The sequence below is a fragment of the Phoca vitulina genome, unplaced genomic scaffold (genome assembly GCF_004348235.1).
Source record: "Phoca vitulina isolate PV1807 unplaced genomic scaffold, GSC_HSeal_1.0 scaffold51, whole genome shotgun sequence".
NCBI lineage: Eukaryota > Metazoa > Chordata > Mammalia > Carnivora > Phocidae > Phoca > Phoca vitulina.
This window is the reverse complement of record NW_022589754.1, coordinates 393,309-417,004: the sequence shown is the minus strand read 5'-3', so window position 1 is coordinate 417,004 and position 23,696 is coordinate 393,309. Positions and strand designations below refer to the sequence as shown.

General features: G+C 37.3%; 1 protein-coding gene and 1 long non-coding RNA gene across 4 annotated transcripts in view; one reads left to right on the top strand and one right to left on the bottom strand.

Annotated features, from left to right (window-relative positions):
- Window positions 1–4,408, bottom strand: part of CHM (CHM Rab escort protein) — a 206,495-nt gene extending 202,087 nt beyond the window's left edge. Inside the window, exon 1 of one of the 3 annotated variants that reach the window (XM_032387919.1) lies at window positions 4,285–4,408. In XM_032387919.1, coding sequence (XP_032243810.1) covers window positions 4,285–4,333 — 49 coding nt within the window. In that variant the 5' untranslated portion in view covers window positions 4,334–4,408. The remainder of the gene's footprint in view (window positions 1–4,284) is intronic. The other 2 variants (XM_032387917.1, XM_032387918.1) reach the window with 2 other exon arrangements.
- Window positions 4,409–4,741: 333 nt separating this feature from the next.
- LOC116621897 overlaps window positions 4,742–23,696 on the top strand; it is a 77,776-nt gene continuing 58,821 nt past the window's right edge. Inside the window, exon 1 of the long non-coding RNA XR_004297486.1 lies at window positions 4,742–5,098. This is a non-coding gene — a long non-coding RNA (uncharacterized LOC116621897). The remainder of the gene's footprint in view (window positions 5,099–23,696) is intronic.

The window sequence follows — 23,696 nt, the reverse complement described above, 5'->3', positions numbered from 1 at the left end:
AGAAAATTTTTCTGAGCCATTTTGATACCCAAATTTCTAAAGTATATTAAACACTGACCTGACTCCTTAAAAGGACTATACAGAATTTAGCCTTTTCAAGGACCCAGGGTCATACTTACGCAGACACAATGGTCAGCTGGTAGATAGGTCACCTAATTCAAATCTCCCACCTTACAGATGAACAACGTGGTGTCCCAAGAGGTGATGCAATTTGCCCAAAGTCACCCAGTAGAAAGGTCAAGTGATTCCCATTACACCATTCTGCCACATCTATTACTGTACTATGTCGAGCACTATCTAGGAAAGTAGTCACAATTTAGGAGCAATACTCTTTGTAACTTCTCCCATGTTTGTTATTTTGGTTACCTCATTTCTTTCTCCATAATCTTTAGCAATAAAACTCTTTAATCAAAAAGGATCTATGTGTTTATCCTCTGCAGGAAAAATTTTAAGCTAGCCCACTCCAAAGCCCATCTTAGGGAAAGAACTCCCAAAATATAATTGTGTGGTGTACTTCAGAAAGGAAAGGAATGCAGACTGAATCCCTATGTGGTCTTCAGAAAGCAAGAAGGATGCAACGAAAAGCCCACGTTGGCTTAAGAACAGTTCTGTGGATGTGACTATCAGGAACCCCAGTCTCTGAAAACAGGCAATACAGTAAACTTCACAAAGGCAGGGACTAGGTTCTCAGTAAATGTGGGTTGAATACTCTGAAAAATTTGTCACTATACAAACTGGCCCCAGGCCATTTTACTGTTTGACGTAGGCTTGCACTTTAGGGTGTTTGCCTCTTCCCTTTCCCATTAGGATATCAACTATCACTTATATCTAATGACATCCCCAAACACAGCTTTTACAGAAGTTAAGGATGTTTCTAATATGCTCTGAGCATGCTGGAATTATTTCTAAAATAAGAATATGCTCTAAGTGAGGACCTGAAAGATTCCACTATGTAAGAAGCATGCCGATGTTATCACAGCTCTCCTAACTTCCATCTTGCCTGCTCTTCTGTTGAACTGTTGTCTCTGATGCAGACTGCAGATTACACAGATGTCACTTCCAATGAGGTGTTATGTTATTGAGACTATTTTTATCCTGAAACCAATGATACTTCTCTACAACCCATCATTCCAATGTCTTTTTAAATGGCAAAATATCTTGAAAATGACAACTGTGTACCCAAACTGAAAGCCACTTCCTAGAACATCACTTACATCCAGTTTTGTCCTCTCCTTTAAGACTCCAGATGGCCCCCCTTCCTTATTCCATTTTCTTCTATATTTTTCACAGCTCAAATACTTGATTTTATCCCTCTGCCTTTGGGTGTTTGACAGATATTTCCTGTATTTTGTAATCAGAAAGAAACGGACATAACTAAGAAAAAACATACAAAACTTTATCTTCCCATAATCTCTTCAAAACATGACCCTAAGGAAAATCTTGTGATATGAAAAGTAAAAAAAAAAAAAAAAAAAAAAATACTAATTAATCAAGGACAAAGGAATTTAAATATTATCTACAGATGTTTTTACTTGAAGCAATTGTCTCTTGACATAGAGCTAAATCTACTAAAAGAAAAATTACATTTCATAGCCTATTTCTTCATGTTTGTGATACATGCATGATTAATTCTGCTTTTGTCAGTAAAACTGAATATAAGAAATGCTGCTTTTCCTAAGATTTACTCAAGCCAGTATTTAGTAATGCGAACATACATATACATATATTTTTAAGTAGGCTCCATGCCCAATGTGGAGCCCAACTGTGGGGCTTGAACTCAACGACCCTGAGATCAAGACCTGAGCTGAGATCAAGAGTTAGACGCTTAACCGACTGAGCCATCCAGGTGCCCCAATGCAAACATTTTTAAGACTACTTTCAGCAAACTATTTCAGAAGAAAAATATTCCAAACACATTAACAATAATTCCAATTAAGTAATGACTGGAATTATTAGAATCATTTGGGAAATGACTTATCCAATTTTTCCGTTTTAACATACCTAAAAACAAAGCTTCATAACATAAATTTATGCAACGTGCTTGATAAACTCAGAGTATGTTCACCATTAAGTGATATGAAAAACATAACTTACAATTAACTTCAAATAAGTTCTTCCCATACTTTGAGAAATAATACTACCCGCACTGGAATAAGTCTAAAATGAATCTTTTTCTAAATACACCAGATGCCACCTAATGCAATTTTCTGTATCACTCACAGTATCTTCCTACCTCTACCATAACGGACTCTAACAGGATGAATATAGTCCATACTATGAACTGAACCAGAAAGCAACTATTTAAGAATTAACGGCATTTAGTAATAGGAATTAGCACTCTTATCAATTAAAATTTGAATCCAGGTAAGAAAAATCTTATAATAATTCAAAAAATTAAAAAAAAAACACCCCAAGTTCCTAGGTAACAAAAAAGAAAGGCAATAATATAGAATCCAAGTATGGTATAACAACTATTCAAAAATGGATGTTGTTCTCCGTTTTAGGATAGACTGGAGAGAACATCCAACATCTGTTCACAGCAGCTAGAGCCAAGTTATCTGCAGCCCTGCAGTTTTCAGAATGGGAATAAACATGTCTTTGTTGTCCTGAGACCAATTACCCACATGCAACTAGAATAAGAGAATTTTTGGTTAGACAATACCTGAAAGACTAGTTTACCCTTTCTGTGTTTAAAAACAAGACTGAGGCTCAGAGAGATTAAGTGCCCTAGCAATTCAAACAGCTATTTGAAGGCCAAGCAAGGTCTAGAAACAACCTTTCTCAATTATTTCTACTAATATGGGTTAACTCTGAAGGTCTGAAGCACTGATTCTCCTTCTGAGATGGAATGGGCCTTTGGAAATTTACCAGCTGTGTGATCTTGAGTACACAGCAATCTTTCTTTTTTTTTTTTTTTTTTTTAAGATTTTATTTATTTATTTGAGAGAGAAAGAATGAGAGAGACAGCAAATGAGAGGGGGGAGGGTCAGAGGGAGAAGCAGACTCCCTGCCGAGCAGGGAGCCCGATGCGGGACTCATCCAGGGACTCCAGGATCATGACCTGAGCCGAAGGCAGTCGCTTAACCAACTGAGCCACCCAGGCGCCCCACAGCAATCTTTCTAAGGCCCCTTTTCCTCGTCTGCAAAGTGTAGAGAATACCTACTCTAAGGAGGTTGTTGTGAGGATTACAAACAGCTTCTAAAGTGCTTAGCACATCAATTAGCAAATAATAAGCATTCAAAACCAGGTAGCTATTATTTTTACTCCCGCCCTGGAAACATGGCTGCCCCCACTGTTTGAGAAGACAACAAACTCCATTCGTTAACACAATGGACAGGTTCTCATCCACCAGAGCTTCTCCGACCTACCACATTCTGCAAACAGGAGAAAAGCCCTCTCAACAACCTACTTCACGCCATCTAAAATCCGCCCTTTACACTATTAAAAACAAAATACCAACTGCTGCCAAATGTCTTCTGCCACGTGTTGTACGTTGAATTTGTCAACTAGAAATTGCAGGGGATTTTTCTGACTCCACCCAAAACACGGAGAATAAATGATGGGTAAACGAGGGGAAGATAAGGTCCCACACCTGAAATGGAATTCACAGAAGCTTCTCAGCTCATTTAGTTGTGAGTTGATAGGTGGGTGATAGAAAGCAAAACGCTATCTTTCAGCATCATAAAGCAGGAATGGCTAACTCAACAAAACACAATTCCCTAGGTTTGTCAACACAATAGAAAAGAATCCGTGTCCTTGTCCTAGTAAATTAATACGCACACGGGCAACAACTGAGCACCTTTCTCGAAAACCTGAGGACTAAACTGTATCCGAGCTGCACTACACCCTAGGACTACATAAATATATGAAAAATTCCTAAGAAAGGGCGAGACAATGACGGGGAATATCACCTTGAAATCAACAAGGAGGGAATCATGTCATGCCAAAGGCGTTTCCTTCGATAAAATCCCGACCCTCCGTTCTCATGACACTACAAACCCACCTCCCTCTAAGGAAATTACAGAATCACCCGCAGCAACCAACCTCAGCGATCGGCATCGACCAGATCGACCCCTACTCAAATGGCGCTAAGTACCGTGGGTCCAAGCCCCTCCCTGGAACTGCCAAGTCCCGCGCTGACTCCACACTACCTCACTTCCTTCCCGTCCTCCCTCCCATCCTCAACCCCCGGCATTTCTCGCCAACCCTCACCACTGACAGAGAAGGTAGGAACGAGATAGATTTCCTACACTTTGTTCGGGGAGTACCAGAGCCACACATACCCGTCCCTATTACGATCACATCAAACTCCGAAGGGAGATTATCCGCCATCTTGAAAGGAAACGTGTCATGTGACTATTGCTTGTGGAAATGAGATCTAGTCAGGCGTTGCCCTGGTAGAAGGTGGAAGGAAAAACAGTGCATTCTGGATATTGTAGTTCTTGGTGGCCGGTCCAGGTAGGCGGCTACAGCATTTTATTTTAAATGTTTACGCGAATGTTAAAAGCTCAGTTTATTTTCCAGGCTGAGTGCAGTAGCGCGTTTAGCCTGGAGGTTTGGGGTAGTAATGAGTTGGAGATTTTTGCTCTGCTAGCTAGGATGAATGGGAAAACCTGGGTGCCCCTTGACAATGATGAAGCAAGAATTGTTGGGATAGATGAAGGGCGGAATGAAACTGAAAGGGGATTGGTCTGTGAACAAAGGAAATTTTCATTCCAGCCTGGTAACTTGTTTCCCCCTGTGTGTGTGCACTTTCGTTTTGGCCCCCCGAGGCATAATTTTTCGCACCAATTCTTTCAAACTATATCCCGTATCTTTTTCGTCTCCATATCTCCCCAATGAAAACCCATGAAAAACCTCTCGCCTTAGTTTCGCCACAACGAAACCTAAATTGCGTCTGTATTTGTTCTAGTTAGTCCACGCAGCCACCCGGCAGTATATTTTTACAAAATTGGCTTTGCTTTACAGGAGGGAAAAAAGATATAAAAGCATAGTAGTTGCTTGATAAGCGTTTATTGGTTCTGAATCTGGTTTTTTATACGTATACAAGGAGTCCATACAAGATTCTTCTGATAAACTGCTGCAGAAATGATCAAGGTAAAATGGCCTTTATATTAAAGTGATTGTATTTGATGAGGGGCTTTAGGGTTCATTGTAGTTATTTTCGTTATTTTACAAGAGTTTCAAAATAATTGAGGAGAGAAATAATTCCAAAAGAGAAAGTGCCAGTAGTTGACCTTCCCTTACACCACCTGTCCGCTGAACTGTTTGTGGTTTTCCAGTCACACTGTTTTTCCTTTAGCATGGAATGATATTCCCATACTCCAGCTAACATATCCTTAATATTCAGTTCAGGTTCTACCACCTCCTCCTTTTATCTCCTCCCTATATTGGGTTAAATTTCCCTATGTAGTGCTAACACCCTGTCATAGCCTCCCATATTGCACTGCAATTATTTGCATTATGTTGGTTCCTATACAGTTAACACAGCCCCACACATACAAAAATATACACCCAGATATATAACAACCTAAATTTTAAGTCCCTCTATGACAGGGACCGGGCCTTACTTATCTTTTTACCCCCTGCATCTAATATGAGCCTGTAGCTTAATAGGAATGCCAGTCAGTGTTTGCTGAACTGAGTTTAGTTCTGACTCCCCTAATAGATGGTAAGTACTATGAATACAGGGACTAAGTCTTCATCTTTATATCTGCCCACAACTATCATGTGTCTTATATATTGAAGATGCTCAGTACATGTTTGTTACTTTGCTAAGGTTCCATGAAAATTCTTTAAAATTGTATTTTACTGGGTTTGGGTTTTGTTTTGTTTTGCTGCATTTTGCCATAATCTTTAGCAATATTTTACATGTTTCATTAATTTCTTTTATGGACTATCTGGATGTATTGAACAATTCTCTTGTGATATGGTCCTCTGATGAATATTTTGTGTAAGATACTCCTCTGAGAAATGTAATGTATTGTTCAGTAAATCACTCTGCCATTTGCCTTGATATGAAAAGAAAGTTTTGAGTACTATCAGAAGTGAAATAGATCTTATCTATGAGACTCTTAATACCACCAGTGGAAATGAAAATTAATAGGTTTCCCAAAGTAAACACAGGGAACTTCAAAGTCTCCTCTAACAGAAGCTATGGATGGGTGGTTAAAAACATGATAAATTAAGGTATCTCCATCTTACTTTGGCGATATGTGTATATGTGTGTGTATATATATATATCTTTTTCAGTATGAGTATATCTAACTTTCTATGGACTCAGAAATTTTCTAACAAATAGACACAATGTGAAGACACAACTTATTATTTCATTCAATTTTCCTTAAATATTTATTGAATACCTACCATGTGCAAGGCACTGATTTAGATGCTGGAATTACAGCAATGAGTAAAACAGACAAAAACCCCTGACTTCATGAAGTTTACATCTAGTGGGGTATAAAACGAAATAAACAAGTAATATTACTCTGTCGTGCTAATTTTCCAATATGTTTTGCCCCAAATAGGAAATCCCTTTTATTCTGAAGCTAGAAAGCAGGACCCTCAGAAAGATAAAATTGCCACCCTGTGTTTTAGCTGTCCTCTATCACACCCTCTCTGAGCATGAAAAATATGATTACATTAGAAAAAATTAAAGCCTCTGCATGGAGAAAATGCTCAAAATACCTTTTCTGTCACATGTATTTTTATAGATCTTCTGCAAAGTAAAGATGAATATAGGGGTTGATAATGTCATTAAAATAGCATGAAGCAAAGCAGCTTAATTGCTGTCTATTCTATTATTCTAAGGACATCTGTTTTTGAGAACTGAAATATTTTATTTGGATAAGTCACATTACAATGAGATGAGCGATACAAATTGACTTACCCTGTTAAATCACTGAGATCCTAATTTTGTACTTAATGGTTTCCTGAGTTGAAAAACCATGATTCCCTGAACATTTACCTTGTATTCAGAAGCTTACTTAACTGTGGGATCTGATGTGTCATCTTTTTTTACAAACCAGTTATTTAATGGTCTCTATCCCTGGGCTTTCCTTTGAGCTCCAGATCCAGATATCCAAGCCCTTACTCAACATCTCTTCTGAACATGTCCAGTACCAAACTCCTGAACATTTCAGCCCCACTCCCAAACCTCTTCATCCAGTGTTCCCTACCTTAGAAACAGTACCACCTTCTAATCAGTTACTCAAGTCAAAAACCTTAAGAATCATCCTTGATATATCATTCTCTTTCACTCTTAACCCAATTTCATCAGCAAATCTTGCCAGATCTATCTCAAAGTTATATTGGAAACATATCCACCTCACAATCTGGACTGCCCTCATTATCTCTTACCTGGACTACTACAATAGGTCCCAGCTGGACCCCTCATTTATGCTTGCTTCCCTTCAGTCCACTGTCTACACTGCAGGTAAACTTTTAAAAATTCAAATATAGGGGTGCCTGGCTGGCTCAGTTGGTGGAGCATGTGACTCCTGGTCTCAGGGTTGTGAGTTCAAGCCTTGCATTGAATGTAGAGATTACTTAAGAATAAAATCTTTTTAAAAATTTCAAATCTAATTATGTCCTCCCCTCCCTAAAACTTGCATGATTTCCCATTGCTCTGAAAATACACTCCAAAATTTTAAACATGGTCTAAAAGTCCCGGCTGAACTTTCTAGGCTCATATACCTCTCACCCTTGTCTTTCTAAGCTCCAGCCATATTGTCTCTCCATTTTGTCTGATACCCCATGCTCCTTCCTGCTTCAGGGCATTCATTCATGTTCTTCCATGTGCCTGACGTGCACTTTTGTCCTTCTCCCTTTCTTCTACTTTAATCCTACTCATTTTGCAGTTCATTCAAAACATCACTTTCTCTGGCGAGTCTTCATCTAGTCCTCAGTCTGCCTTAAGTCTCCTATACTCCTCCTTTGTTGAACTTTTCATGATTGGAAATATCAAATTGCTTATGCAATTTCTTATTTCATATCTGTTATCCTCCTAGGATGTAAGTTACACAAAGGCAAGGACTATGCCTATATTGTTCACCATTATATTTCTAATACATCATTCAGTGCCTAGCACATAATAGGCACTCAAAAATATCTGCTGAAATCCCACTTCTGTGTATATATCCAAAACAAATAAAATACTATCTCAAAGAGATATCTGCACTCCCATGTTCATTGCAACATTATTCACAGTAGCCAAGATATGGGAACAACTTAAGTGTTCATCAACAGATGAATGATATATATATCCATATATATATATTCCTTATATAAAGGAATACTATTCAGCCCTTAAAAAGAAAGAAATTCTGCCACATGTAATGACATGGATGAATCTAGAGAACATTATGCTGAAGTGAAATAAGCCAGACACAGAAAGACAAATACCGCATGATCTCATTTATATGTGGAATCTGAAAAATACGTATTTTTAAGTCAAACTCATAGTAACAGAGAGTAGAATGATGGTTACCAGAGAGAGACTGGGGGTAGAGGAAAAGGGAACATATTGATCAAAGGGTACAAAATTTCTGTTGTAACATGAATAAGTTCTGGAGACTTATGTACAGCATGGTGACTATAGTCAAAAATGTATACTTGAAATTTATTAAGATTATAGATTTCAAGTGTTCTTACCACAAAAAAAGGTAACTATGGGAGGTGATGGATATGTTAATCAGTTTGATTGTGCTAATCATTTCATATCATATATATCAAAACATTACATTGTACACCTTAAATATATACAATTTTTATTTGTCAAAAATAAATGATTTTTTAAATCTATTGAATGAATGGGTAAATAATAAGGTACAGGAAGTCTTCAGGAAACCACACATGAGTACTATTTTAAATGAGAATAAAATGAGTTGATTGCCCAGTAAACTTATTTGATCAGCTGGTTTTGTGTTTATAATTGAACAATACACATGTGGTTAATAAACAATCCAACTAGCAAAAGATCATACAAAGACTCGTAAGACTAAGAAGTCTCCATACCCTCCTAGCCCCGCCCCCAGGTTGTCCTCCCCAGAGATATTATCCATTTCTTGTGAATCCTGCTAGAGATTGTGTATGTATATGCATGTGTGTGTGTGTGTATGTGTGTGTGTGTGTGTAAGGGAAGCAGTAATCCCTTTGTTTCTTTTTTGACACAAATGGTAGCATGCTATAAACATTATTCCTCACCTTACACCTGTATTTTTTTACTTATTATATTTAGGAGATCTTGTGTTCTCAGAACGTATAGAGACACCTCATTTTTAATACTTTACTATAATTCCATTATATGAATAGACCATGATTTATTTAGTATTCCTCTATTGATGGATATTTAGTTCTTTTCTAGTCTTTTGCTACTACAAATGGTACTGCAATGAACATCCTTTACTTATGCACTATAGGATAATGGTTATGAGTTCAGATTCTTGGCCAGACTTCCTAGATTGGAGTCCCACTTGCATCACTTACCAATTGAATGGCCTCAGATAAGTTACTTAACCTCTCTGAATCTGTTTCCTCATAGGTAAAGTGACAATAATATTACTTACCCTCCATGGTGGTTATGAGGGGTAAATAAAGTACTTAACACTATATTTGACTGGTAGTAAGCACTTGAATATTAGTAGTAGTAAGTAGGAGTAGCAGCAGCAGCAGTCATTGGGAGCATATGGGAGATAAACAACTTTCACCCATCAGATTGGCAAAATGAAATTATTTGATAACATACAGTATTGGTAAAGTTCTGGGGGAGCAGTCTCACTCATACACTGCTAATGGAAGTGGAAATGGATACAATTTCTTTCTTTAAAAAAAAAAAAAAAAGACTTTATTTTTAAGTAATCTCTACACCCAACGCAGGGCTCAAATCACAACCCCCAAGATCAAGAGTCACATACTCTACTGACTGAGCCAGCCAGGTGCCTCCTGATATAATTTCTTTGAATGGCAATTTGGCAGTATCTGTCAACATTTTAAATGCATATATTTGGTTATTTAGCATTTTTTCATTTGAAATTTATCCTGTAGACTAGTGAATTTTTTTATTCTTCGTTGAAATGATTGATACCATATTGATCATTTCAATATTTTTTTCTGACTTTTGGGTTTTAAATTCATGTGACCAAAAAATAATTTTTCATGTTAATAGTTATTTTGTCATGCAGTATTATAGAATACATAATTTATTCTTAAATAATATATAAATTATCTCCCTCCATAATGGCTTAGGAATTGAATATACAAACATATTTAAGAAAGGCTTATCTAGGGCGCCTGGGTGGCTCAGTCAGTTAAGTGGCTGCCTTCGGCTCAGGTCATGATCCTGGGGTCCTGGGATCGAGCCCCACGTCTGGCTCCCTGCTCAGCAGAGAGCCTGCTTCTCCCTCTCCCTCTGCCTGCCACTCTGCCTACTTGTGCTCTCTCTTTCTCTGTCAAATAAATAAATAAAAATCTTTAAAAAAAAAAAAAAGGCTTATCTAAATTCAAGGATTGTAAAAGTTAGTAGTATAAGGGTAGGGGTCTTTGTTCACTGACTCCTAAGCATCTAGAAGAATGCCTATAATTGAGGAAGAGCTTAATAAATATTTCTTGAATGCTGAAGGAGTGGAGATCTGTCACAATCCCCTATGAAACCCTTTTCAGTTCCATGGTCAGCCTTTTTCCTAAAGTGGGTTCTTGGGAAAAGTAATTCTGTAGGATGTTAATACAGGTTTCATGATCAAATACATTTAGTGAGCAGTTAAAGTCAAATGGTTTCTTTACTGGAGGACTCTTCAGATCTTTTATAATAAATATGTGAACTATCAGGATTTCATAATAAACTTTTAAAAATGTTTTTTATTTGAGTATAGTTGACACAATAACTTTTTAAAGTGGCATATTTATTTATTTATTTGAGAGAGAGAGAGAGAGCACGCACACAAGCAGGGAGGGGCAGAGGGAGAAAGAATCTGAAGCAGACTCCGCACTGAGCAGGGAGCCGGACTCGGGGCTCTATCTCATGACCATGAGATCATGACCTGAGCTGAAATCAAGATTTAGAAGTTTAACCGACTGAGCCACCCAGGTGCCCCAACACAATAACTTTTAAAGCACAGAACATAGTCTGGGAAACACTAGCCTGGACTATTGGCCTGACTCAGAATGAAATTTCTTGTGTTTTCATAGATGATGTTTTTGCTCCATCATCATTAGGACACAGCAAAAAATTTTCTAGGAGTGGTAATGGGGTCAGATGGAGCAGAACTATTACATAGTCTTTCCAGATGTCAGTGTTACTAGTATAGATTATGATCCAGGAGACACATAATTTTATACACATATGCATGCATGCGCACGCACACGTGCACACACGCACACACACAAATTGAATTCGCTACCATGGAATCTCATTCTTACCATACTGTAAACAACCAAACATACCAGACACTGATCTTCTTGTATAAAGTAAGAGTGCCAGATAAGCCATCAATACCTTGAGTTCTTTAGGTTTAAAAGAGCTTCTTAGAAAATAGTTATGTCTATATGAATGTATATCTCTTAACACCATGAAAAACAAGCAATAGCAGTTAAAAAGTAAATTACTAACTCCTTAATACAAGTTCCAGACTTACAAAAGAAAAATTTTTTTAAATACAGAACTAATGTTTGAGCTTACTTTGTTTTTTTTTAATAGTTTCACAATTTCTAAATGTTCTTTCTTTTTTTTAAAATTTTATTATGTTATATTAGTCACCATACATCATTACTTTTTGATGTGGTGATCCACGATCCATTGTTTTCATATAACACCCAGTGCTCCATGCAGTACGTGCCCTCCTTAATACCCATCCCCGGGCTAACCAATCCCCACCCTCCTCTAAAACCCTGTTTGTTTCTCAGAGTCCATAGTCTCTCATGGTTCATCTCTCCCTCTGACTCCCCCTCTTCATTTTTCCCTTCCTTCTCCTAATGTCCTCCATGCTAATCCTTATGTTCCACAAATAAGTGATATGATAATTGACTTTCTCTGCTTGACTTATTTCACTTAGCATAATCTCCTCCAGATGGCTGAGTAATAGTCCATTGTATATATGGACCACATCTTCTTTATCCATTCATCTGTTGAAGGGCATCTTGGCTCTTTCCACAGTTTGGCTATTGCAGACATTGCTGCTATGAACATTGGGGTGCATGTGGCCCTTCTTTTCACTACATCTGTGTCTTTGGGGTAAATACCCAGTAGTGCAATTGCTGGGGCATAAGGTAGCTCTATTTTTAATTTTTTGAGGCACCTCCACACTGTTTTCCAAAGTGGCCGTACCAACTTGCATTCCCACCAACGTGTAAGAGGGTTCCCCTTTCTCCATAACCTCTCCAACATTTGTTGTTTCTTTCCCTTTCCATTTTTGCTATTCTAACTGGTGTAAGGTGGTACCTCAATGTGGTTTTGATTTGAATTTGCCTGATGGCTAATGAATATGAACATTTTTTCATGTGTCTGTTAGCCATTTGTATGTCTTCTTCAGAGAAGTGTCTTTTCATATCTTCTGCCCATTTTTTGACTTGATTATTTGTTTTTTGGGTGTTGAGTTTGAAGAGTTCTTTATAGATCTTGGATACCAGCCCTTTATCTGTAGTGTCATTTGCAAATATCTTCTCCCATTCTGTGGGTTGCCTCTTTGTTTTGTTGACTGTTTCCTTTGCTGTGCAGAAGCTTTTTATCTTGATGAAGTCCCAAAAGTTCATTTTTGCTTTTGTTTCACTAGCTTTTGGAGATGTATCTTGAAAGAAGTTGCCATGGCCGATGTCAAAGAGGTTACTGCCTGTGTTCTCCTCTAGGATTTTGATGGATTCCTGTCTCACATTGAGGTCTTTCATCCATTTTGAGTTTATCTTTGTGTATGGTGTTAGAGAATGCTTGAGTTTCATTCTTCTGCATGTGGCTGTCCAATTTTCCCAGCACCATTTAATGAAGAGACTGTCTTTTTTCCATTGCATGTTTTTTCCTGCTTTGTCAAAGATTATTTGACTGTAGAGTTGAGGGTCCATATCTGGGTTCTCTATTCTGTTCCATTGGTCTATATGTCTGTTTCTCTGCTAGTACCATGCTGTCTTGGTGATCACAGCTTTGTAATATAGCTTGAAATCGGGCAATGTGATGCCCCCAGCTTTGTTTTTCTTTTTCAACATTTCCTTGGCAATTCTGGGTCTTTTCTGATTCCATACAAGTTTTAGGATTGTTTGTTCCAGCACTTTGAAAAATGTCATTGGAATTTTGATCAGGATGGCATTGAAGGTATAGATTGCTCTGGGTAGCATAGACATTTTAACAATGTTTATTCTTCCGATCCATGAGCATGGAATGTTTTTCCATCTTTTTTGTCTTCTTCAATTTCTTTCATGAGTGTTCTATAGTTCCTAGAGTATAGATCCTTTACCTCTTTGGTTAGGTTTATTCCAAGGTATCTTATGGTTTTTGGTGCTATTGTAAATGGAATCATTTCTCTAATTTCTCTTTCTACAGTTGAGTTGTTAGTGTATAAGAAAGCAACTGACTTCTGTGCATTGATTTTGTATCCTGCCACATTACTGAATTGCTGCATGAGTTCTAGTAATTTGGGGGTGGAGCTTACTTTGAATTAAAATTTTTCTGTCTCTAAAGCTGTGGTGGTAGTGGTAATAAAAAGTCATGAGCACAAGTATTCTGAACGGTAAAACATAGCTGGAAATGGAGAAAATCGAGTTTACTGGAGAATAAACTGAAACTACCCAAAGTAGCACTTTTGTGAACATGCATACTCTTTAAGGAGTTTTACAGTATACCCACTTGAAGTCAACTTGGACTTTTCCATTTCAAATATATACAAATATTATCCCATCATACCATTTTCTGTTATATAAAATTCAGGTTGAATTCATGTTCATTTTTACCTTTAAAATATAATCAATGTCATGACAACAATTATTTCCACTATATTAGAAATATGTTTTAAGTACTAGTTTTAGTAACGAAATAATGATTTGTACTAACTATTGTGTCTGTCAGCTTAGTCAATACAGAAATATTCAGAACACATTTGTATTTTTTCATAGTCCTTGCAAAACAAAACAAAAATCTATGAATAATTTTGTGGGAATTTCATGAATGTTTATAGATAGTCTTGCTGTTCTTTTAGCTGTTTAATTGTAATGTCATAGTAATAGAAAGCAGCATACCGAATTTTGCATGGATGGATAAGCACATTCAATAGGGAAGATTAAACAGAGTAAATCAAATACTGTATTAAACATTTTCTGCATAACAGACCACAAAATGGGCATTTATCTTACCAATGGATCCTTGGCATTAGAAGCAAATAGAAGTGCATACCAATATAATTTAACTGAATATTCAATGGCCTGATTGCAAAGTTTCCCTATATTTTATTATACTAACATCCAGTTAATTAGAATTGTCTAACCATATTCAAGTACACATATTGAAAAGATTAAGTGTAAACACTATTCATTTGCATTTCATCATCCAATATATTAATTTGTTTTATTATCCCCAAAGTTTGAGCATAGTAAATTTTCTGTATGGTTGCACAAAGTAAAAAATTCAGACAACCACATGGAAATCTGCAATATGGGATGATTTCACATTTTAATTATATTTGATTTTTTCATTTTTGATAAGAAAAAAGTTCTTAATGTAAAGATATATTTAGGGGCACCTGGGTGGTTCAGTTGGTTAAGTATCTGACTCTTGATCTCAGCTCAGGTCGTGATTTCAGGGTCGTGAGTTCAAGCCCCATTTTGGGCTCCACATTGGGTATGGAGGCTACTTAAAAAAATAAAATAAAGATATATTTAATCTCAGAGGGTGCACTATTCCCCCCAAATTTGCTGACAAAACCTCACATCAAAAAATTTTTTTAAGATTTTATTTATTTATTCAAGAGAGACAGAGAGAGAGAGGGGCGGAGGCAGAGGGAGAAGCAGGCTTTCCACGGAGCAGGGAGCCTGATGCGGGACTTGATCCCAGGACCCTGGGATCATGACCTGAGCCGAAGGCAGATGCTTAACTGACTGAGCCACCCAGGCACCCTCACATCAGAATTTTTAACATGGCTATTCATAGTAAAATTTTCAAATATCCTATAATTTATACTTATAGCCTCTCCTATTATTTGTATTTTATTAGTACAGTTCTTACTATAATGCATTCATGTTGTATTTCAATGCAAAAGCATTTTCAATTAATTAGTCTTTATCAGGAAATGGTTGAATAACCTAAGGTTCAGAGCTTTTATTTATTCAAATCCTCAAGGATAATGTTTTATTAAGTCAATGTATGACTCAAAACATTAGGAATTGAAAGTCATTTCATGTTTGGACTAACTTTATGACAAGATTGACTATAATGAGGTCATTTGAACTATATTTTGTATTCTATAAAGGTACAAAATGGAGGTGTGGCGAGGAATGCCTACTAAAAAGCAGGAATTGTCTCTGTATTTTTGTAGTACTAATGTCTACCACTGCAACTGTACTTTCTCATGGAGGCTCCCCCTCCTACACACCTGCCAAAAGGCAGCAGTCATGTTTTAAATGCCACATGACTTCAAGCCTCCAGCCATAGTTGATTGGAGGACAAAGAATAAAGCTGACCCAAGAGAAACCATGGCTTGCAAATATTTATGCCTAAAATATTTAGGCCGGTGTTAAAAAGGTAACCTGAGCCAATCAGATTCCCTTTTCAGAAAATTCTAAATAAATGACACAGAAGATGCAGTATAACAAAATCTGAAACAAAATACTGATTTGTCTTGATGTAAAGTGGGTTGAAGCAGCCATTATGTGAGGCACCCGTCTTTTGTATGGACATAGTCAAGATAAGTACCAGAGGAAGTCAACTGGTAGAGAGAAAGGAGAGTAGAGGAGATCTAGAGAGAGGAGTACAGGCACCATTAGAGCAAGAGCAAGTTCCTGCTCTTGTGAGAAGAGTTGTGATCTCTGTCCCATGAAGATCAGTTGTGTTTTGTTTTTTATCCTTCAATTCCTGTAAACTCCAGTGTACAGTGTAAGGAGTGTATCCTTACAATAATACCCCGTTTTCTTTAGGTAGCCTGGATTAATGTTGAGACCAAAAAGTTTGATTTGATTTTTTTTTTGTTATTATGTTATGTTAATCACCATACATTACATCATTAGTTTTTGATGTAGTGTTCCATGATTCATTGTTTGTGTATAACACCCAGTGCTCCATGCAGAACGTGCCCTCTTTAATACCCATCACCAGGCTTACCCATCCCCCCACCCCCGTCCCCTTTAGAACCCTCAGTTTTTTTTTCAGTCCGTAGTCTCTCATGGTTCGTCTCCCCCTCCGATTTCCCCCCCTTCATTTTCCCCTCCTGCTATCTTCTTCTTCTTCTTTTTTTTTAAACATATAATGTATCATATGACCTCACTGATATGAGGAATTCTTAATCTCAGGAAACAAACTGAGGGTTGCTGGGGTGGTGGGGAGTGGAAGGGATGGGGTGGCTGGGTGATAGACATTGGGGAGGGTATGTGCTATGGTGAGCACTGTGAATTGTGTAAGACTGTTGAATCACAGACCTGTACCTCTGAAACAAATAATACATTATATGTTTAAAAAAAAGTTTGATTTTAAATATTTAAATATTTTAAAATGTCCATGTAGCCAAGAGCATATTAGCACACAGGCCCTACAAAATAAGAAGCAATTACAGACAATTTTTTGTAAACTATTTCTCCACCTGAAAATTACAGCTGAAAGAGGTTTTTATTAGCACTATTCAAATACTAGAAATACTAATTCAAATCCAAATAGTGATTGAGAAATCATACGATGAAAACAGATTTTAAGAAATGATCTGTCTATCCTTTGCCTTCAGCCCAGTTCATAGCCAAAATGTCCCAGGCAACTGGAAAAAGCTATTCTGCCCCTGGTATGAAGGCTATAATAGAACAGGAGGTAGAAAGACCAGTTAGGAGGCTATTGTAATATTTTAGGAAAGGAAAATGTGTGATGAAACTAGAGCAGTGGCAGTGAGAAGGGCATAAAAATGAATTTGGGAGACTTACCAGTAGAAATGACAAACCAGTCAATATATTGTGGAGTGGATGTGATGATAAGTGAAGAGAAGTCAAACTTAGCCCTAGATAATTAGAGAATGGCAATGAAACCAAAGAAGATTTTATCAATTCTACCATATTGCTCCATTTTAGGAGGCACCATTCACATTGTGATCTATGTAAATGACATCCTCTGCAGTAGTGTTGCACATAGACTGCAGTCTGCCCAGATATAAACAGGGATCCTGGCTTCTGTTTCCTTCCTGTATTAAGAAAGTACCATTTTCTATTATTGACCAATGGAAATTTTAATGGCACTGATTGCTGAGATGACAAGTAACTTACATAGTAAAGGGGGAAAATGTGAGAGAATTAAATTTAGGAACAGCAAGTAAACAAAGTTGAATAACAAGTGAAGTTGAATCCAGTGAAGTGATTAGGGCTGTGTGTTTAAATATTATTTATGGGGATGCCAGGGTGGCTCAGTCAGTTAAGGGTCTGCCTTTGGCTCAGGTCATGATCCCAAAGTCCTGGGATCGCATCCCGCGTCCGGCTCCTTCCTCAGCGGGGGGCCTGCTTCTTCCTCTGCCTGCCACTCCCCCTGCTTGTGCTCACTTTCTCTTTCTCTCTGATAAGTGAATAAATAAAATCTTTAAAGAAAAGATTTTATTTATTTATGAGAGAGAGAGAATGAGAGAGAGAGAGCACATGAGAGGGGGGAGGGTCAGAGGGAGAAGCAGACTCCCTGCCGAGCAGGGATCCCGATGCGGGACTCGATCCAGGGACTCCAGGATCATGACCTGAGCTGAAGGCAGTCGCTTAACAAACTGAGCGACCCAGGTGCCCTGAATAAATAAAATCTTAAAAAAATAAATATTATTTATGTATTAGTTTACCATGTTGTTTCATTTGCATTGTTACAAGAAGCAGTTGTTTGGGAAAAATAGGCTTTCAAACTAGTGTTTCCAGGGTTTAGGATAAAGCAGAGTTTAACAACTTTATTGAGAAATAATTCATATACAAGTCATCCATTTAAAGTGTACAATTCGGTGGGTTTTTAGTTTATTCACAGAGTTGGGCAGCCATCAACACAGTCAGTTTCATCACCCCCTAAAGAAAACAACTACCCTTTAGCTTTACCCCCTTACCCTTTTTGGCACCACCCCCAACCTACTTCCCAGCCTCTATAAACCACTAATCTACTTTTTTAAAAAATGTTTTTATTTATTTATTTATTTGACACACAGAGAGAGAGAGAGGGATTACAAGTAGGCAGAGTAGCAGGCAGAGAAAGAGGGAGAAGCAGGCTCCCTGTTGAGCAGAGAACCTGATGCGGGGCTCAATCCCAGGACCTTGGGATCATGACCTGAGCCAAAGGCAGATGCTTAACTGACTGAGCCACCCAGGTGCCCCACTACTAATCTACTTTTTATCTCTATAGAGTTCCCTGTGCTGGGAATTTCATATGAATGGAATCATACAGTATGTGATATTTTGTGACTGATTTCTTTCACTCAATATAATGTTTTCAAGGTTCACCCATGTCATATCATGTATCAGTACTTTATTCCTTTGTGGCTGAATAATTTTCCAGTGTATGGATATACAACAGTTTTTTTATCCACTCATCAGTTGAAGGACATTTGGATTGTTTCTGTCCATTGGCTATTATGAATAATGCTACCATAAATATCCATATACAAGTTTCTGAATGGACATATGTTTTCATTTCTTTTAGGTATATATCTAGGAATGGAATTGATGGGTCATGTGGTAACTCCATGATTAATGGCTTGAGGAACTACCAGACTGTTTTCCAAAGTGACTGAACCATTTTACATCCCCACCAGCATTGTATCAGGATTCTGACTTCTCCACGTTTTGCTAATACTTGTTTTTATCTGACTTTTATGCTAGCCATCTTAGTAGATGTGAAATAGCATCTTATTATGATTTTTGTTTACATTTCTCTGTGTGTGGGTCTAATAGCAGAACTTCAAACTAATATCCTTACATTTTACCTAAAGCAAAGGTTATTTAAAGATCTTGAGACCAGTTTATTTAAGATATGTTTACATCATTTCTTTGAGTATATATATTAGAATGAATCAAAAATTGTTAAAGTTTAAAGATATATAGAGTAGACCTACTAGGTTCAAGAAACTAGCAGAGTGTATAAAGAGACACATAAATGACTTATAATACCAGCAATTAGATGATAAATGCCATTATAAAGGAATAAACAAAATGTCATGGACATGCAAAGGAAAGAACTCTTCCTTCTGCTCAGAGGGCTGGTAGAAATATTCAACGAGATTAAAGCATAAAAGTCAGGATATGGTTGAAGAACAGGGAAGAGGTCTGTGTGGCTATAGCTAAATAAAACTGTCTATACTTATTTCATCATGTAAAGATTTTTAAAGTAATAAAACATATTCTATATATCTTTATAATTGTTATGTGATAAAGCCAAGTTTTTTCCCTTTTTAAATTGTTTTAATTTTTAAATTTTCTATGTACTTTTAAAAATTTCAGTGATACTTTAATTGATAAACATGTCATGTTTATTGCCGCACATAGTTGAGCTTTCTTTTGGTTTTAGCTGGGGTGGAGAAATGGGGGAGGGGCATGGGATGTGACCTGATTACAAAATACCTTCCACAGTCGTTTATTTTTTTATTTTTCTATTGAAGTATAGTTCATACAATATTGTATCAGTTTCAGGTGAACAACATAGTGATTCAACATTTATATACATTATGTAATGATCACCATAGTAAGTGTAGTTACCATCTGTCACCAAACATAGTTATTATGATAGTATTGACTATATTCCCTATGCTGTGTATTACATCCCTGTGATATTTATTTTATAATTGGAAGTTTGTACAGTTTAATCCCCTTTACCTATTTTGTCCATCCCCCCACCCATATCCCCTCTGGCAACCACCAGTTTGCTCTTTGTATTTATGAATCTGTTTCTGTTTTGTTTTGTATATTCATTTTGTTTTTTACATTCCACAAATAAGTTAAATCAAACAGTATTTGTCTTTCTCTGACTTATTTCACTTAGCATAATACCCACTGGGTCTATCCATATTGTGACAAATGGCAAGATTTCATTCTTTTTTATAGCTGAGTAACATTCCATTGTGTGTATACACACACATACACACACACGTATATGTATATATATACACCATATTTTTTTCATACACACACACACATATATGTATACACCATATTTTTTTATCCATTCATCTATCAGTGAACACAGGTTGTTTCCATATCTTGGCTACCGTACATAATGCTGCAGTGAGCACAGGGGTGCTTATACCTTTTTCAATTAGTGTTTTCATTTTCTTCAAATATCCAGAAGTGGAATTTCTAGATTGCATGGCATTTCTATTTTTAATCTTTTGAGGAATCTTCGTACTGTTTTCCATTGTGGCAGCCTCAATTTACATTGTCATAAATAATGCACGAGGGTTCTCTTCGCGCCACGTCCTTACCAACACTTGTTATTTCTTGTACTTTTGATACTAGTCATTCTGACAGGTGTGAGCTGATGGTTTTTCCCCTTGATTTCATCAATATATGAATTTTTATGTGATTCATCAAAAATCTCAGCTGATTAAAGACATTGACAAAGGTAGATTGAAACAAGTTCTTTTACATCAAAGGAGGTAAAACTAGTTTTTATATTTTTATTTTTTAAATTTTTTTAAAATTTTTTTACTTTCATTAGGTTATGTTAGTCACAATATAATACATCATTAGTTTTTGATGTGGTGATCCAGGATCCCTTCTTTTCATATAACACCCAGTGCTCCATGAAGTACGTGACCTCCTTAATACCCATCACCAGGCTAACCCATCTCCCCTCCCCCTCCCCTCTAAAACACTGTTTGTTTCTCAGGGTCCATAGTCTCCCCCTCCGATTTCCCCCACTTCATTTTTCCCTTCCTTCTCCTAATGTCCTCCATGCTATTCCTTATGTTCCACAAATAAGTGAAACCATATGATAATTGACTTTCTCTGCCTGACTTATTTCACTTAGCATAATCTCCTCCAGTCCCATCCATGTTAATGTAAAAGTTCGGTATTCATCCTTTCTGATGGCTGAGTCATATTCCATTGTATATATGGACCACATCTTCTTTATCCATTCATCTGTTGAAGGACATCTAGGCTCTTTCCACAGTTTGGCTATTGTGGACATTGCTGCTATGAACATTGGGGTACATATGGCCCTTATTTTCACTACATCTGTGCTTTGAGATAAATACCCAGGAGTGCAATTGCTGGGTCATAGGGTAGCTCTATTTTTAATTTTTTGAGGAACCTCCACACTGTTTTCCAAAGTGGCTGTACCAACTTGCATTCCCACCAACAGTGTAAGAGGGTTCCCATTTCTCCACACCCTCTCCATCATTTGTTGTTTCTTGCCTTGTCAATTTTTGCCATTCTAACTGGTGTAAGGTGGTATCTCAATGTGGTTTTGATTTGAATTTCCCTGATGGCTAATGAATATGAACATTTTTTCATGTGTCTGTTAGCCGTTTGTATGTCTTTTTCAGAGAAGTGCCTTTTCATGTCTTCTGCCCATTTTTTGACTTGATTATTTGTTTTTTGGGTGTTGACTTTTGAGAAGTTCTTTATAGATCTTGGATACCAGCCCTTTATCTGTAGTGTCATTTGCAAATACCTTCTCCCATTCTGTGGCTTGCCTTTCTTTTGTTGACAGTTTCCTTTGCTGTGCAGAAGCTTTTTATCTTGATGAAGTCCCAAAAAAGTTCATTTTTGCTTTTGTTTCACTAGCTTTTGGAGATGTATCTTGAAAGAAGTTGCTGTGACCGATGTCAAAGAGGTTACTGCCTGTGTTCTCCTCTAGGATTTTGATGGATTCCTGTCTCACATTGAGGTCTTTCATCCATTTTGAGTTTATCTTTGTGTATGGTGTTAGAGAATGGTTGAGTTTCATTCTTCTGTATGCGGCTGTCCAATTTTCCCAGCACAATTTATTGAAGAGACTGTCTTTTTCCTATTGCATATTTTTTCCTGCTTTGTCAGGGATTATTTGACCATAGAGTTGAGGGTCCATATCTAGGCTCTCTGTTCTGTTCCATTGGTCTATATGTCTGTTTTTCTGCCAGTACCATGCTGTCTTGGTCATCACAGCTTTGTAATATAGCTTGAAATCGGGCAACGTGATGCCCCCAGCTTTGTTTTTCTTTTTCAACATTTCCTTGGCAATTCGGGGTCTTTTCTGATTCCATACAAATTTTAGGATTGTTTGTTCCAGCACTTTGAAAAATGTCATTGGAATTTTGATCGGGATGGCATTGAAGGTATATTTTGCTCTGGGTAGCACAGACATTTTAACAATGTTTATTCTTCCGATCCATGAGCATGGAATGTTTTTCCATCTTTTTGTGTCTTCTTCAATTTCTTTCATGAGTGTTCTGTAGTTCCTAGAGTATAGATCCTTTACCTGTTTGGTTAGGTTTATTCCGAGGTATCTTATGGTTTTTGGTGCTATTGTAAATGGAATCGTTTCTCTAATTTCTCTTTCTACAGTTGCATTGTTAGTGTATAAGAAAGCAACTGATTTCTGTGCTTTGATTTTGTATCCTGCCACATTACTGAATTGCTGTATGAGTTCTAGTAATTTGGGGGTGGAGTCTTTTGGGTTTTCCACATAAAGTATCATGTCATCTGCGAAAAGAGAGAGTTTGACTTATTCTTTGCCAAATTATTTTCTTTTTTTTTTTAAGATTTTATTTATTTTTTTGTCAGAGAGAGAGAACACAAGCAGGGAGAGCGGCAGGCAGAGCAGGTAGAGGGAGAAACAGGCTCTCCGCCAAGCAAGGAGCCCGATGCAGGACTCCATCCCAGGACCCTGGGATCATGATCCAAGCCGAAGGCAGACCTCAACCAACAAAGCCACCCAGGCATCCCTCTTCTTTGCCAATTTGAATACCTGTTATTTCTTTTTGTTGTCTGATTGCTGTTGCCAGAACTTCTAGTACTATGTTGAACATAGTGGCGAGAGTGGGCATCCTTGACGTGTTCCTGATCTGAAGGGAAAGGCTCTCAGCTTTTCCCCATTGAGGATGACATTCACTGTGGGTTTTTCATAGATAGATTTTATGAACTTGAGGAATGTTCCTTCTATCCCTATACTCTGAAGAGTTTTCATCAGGAAAGGATGTTGTATTTTGTCAAATGCTTTTTCTGCATCAATTGAGAGGACCATATGGTTCTTCTCCCTCCTCTTCTTAATGTGTTCTATCACATTGATTGATTTGTGAATGTTGAACCACTCTTGCATCCCAGGGATAAATCCCACTTGGTCGTGGTGGATGATCCTTTTAATGTATTGTTGGATCCTATTAGCTAAGATTTTGTTGAGGATTTTGGAATCCATATTCATCAGGTGTATCGGTCTGAAATTCTCCTTTTTCATGGGGTCTTTGCCTGGTTTGGGGATTAAGGTAATGCTGGCCTCATAGAATGAGTTTGGAAGTTTTCCTTCTGTTTCTATTTTTTGAAACAGCTTCAGTAGAATAGGTATTATTTCTTCTATGAATGTTTGGTAGAATTCCCCAGG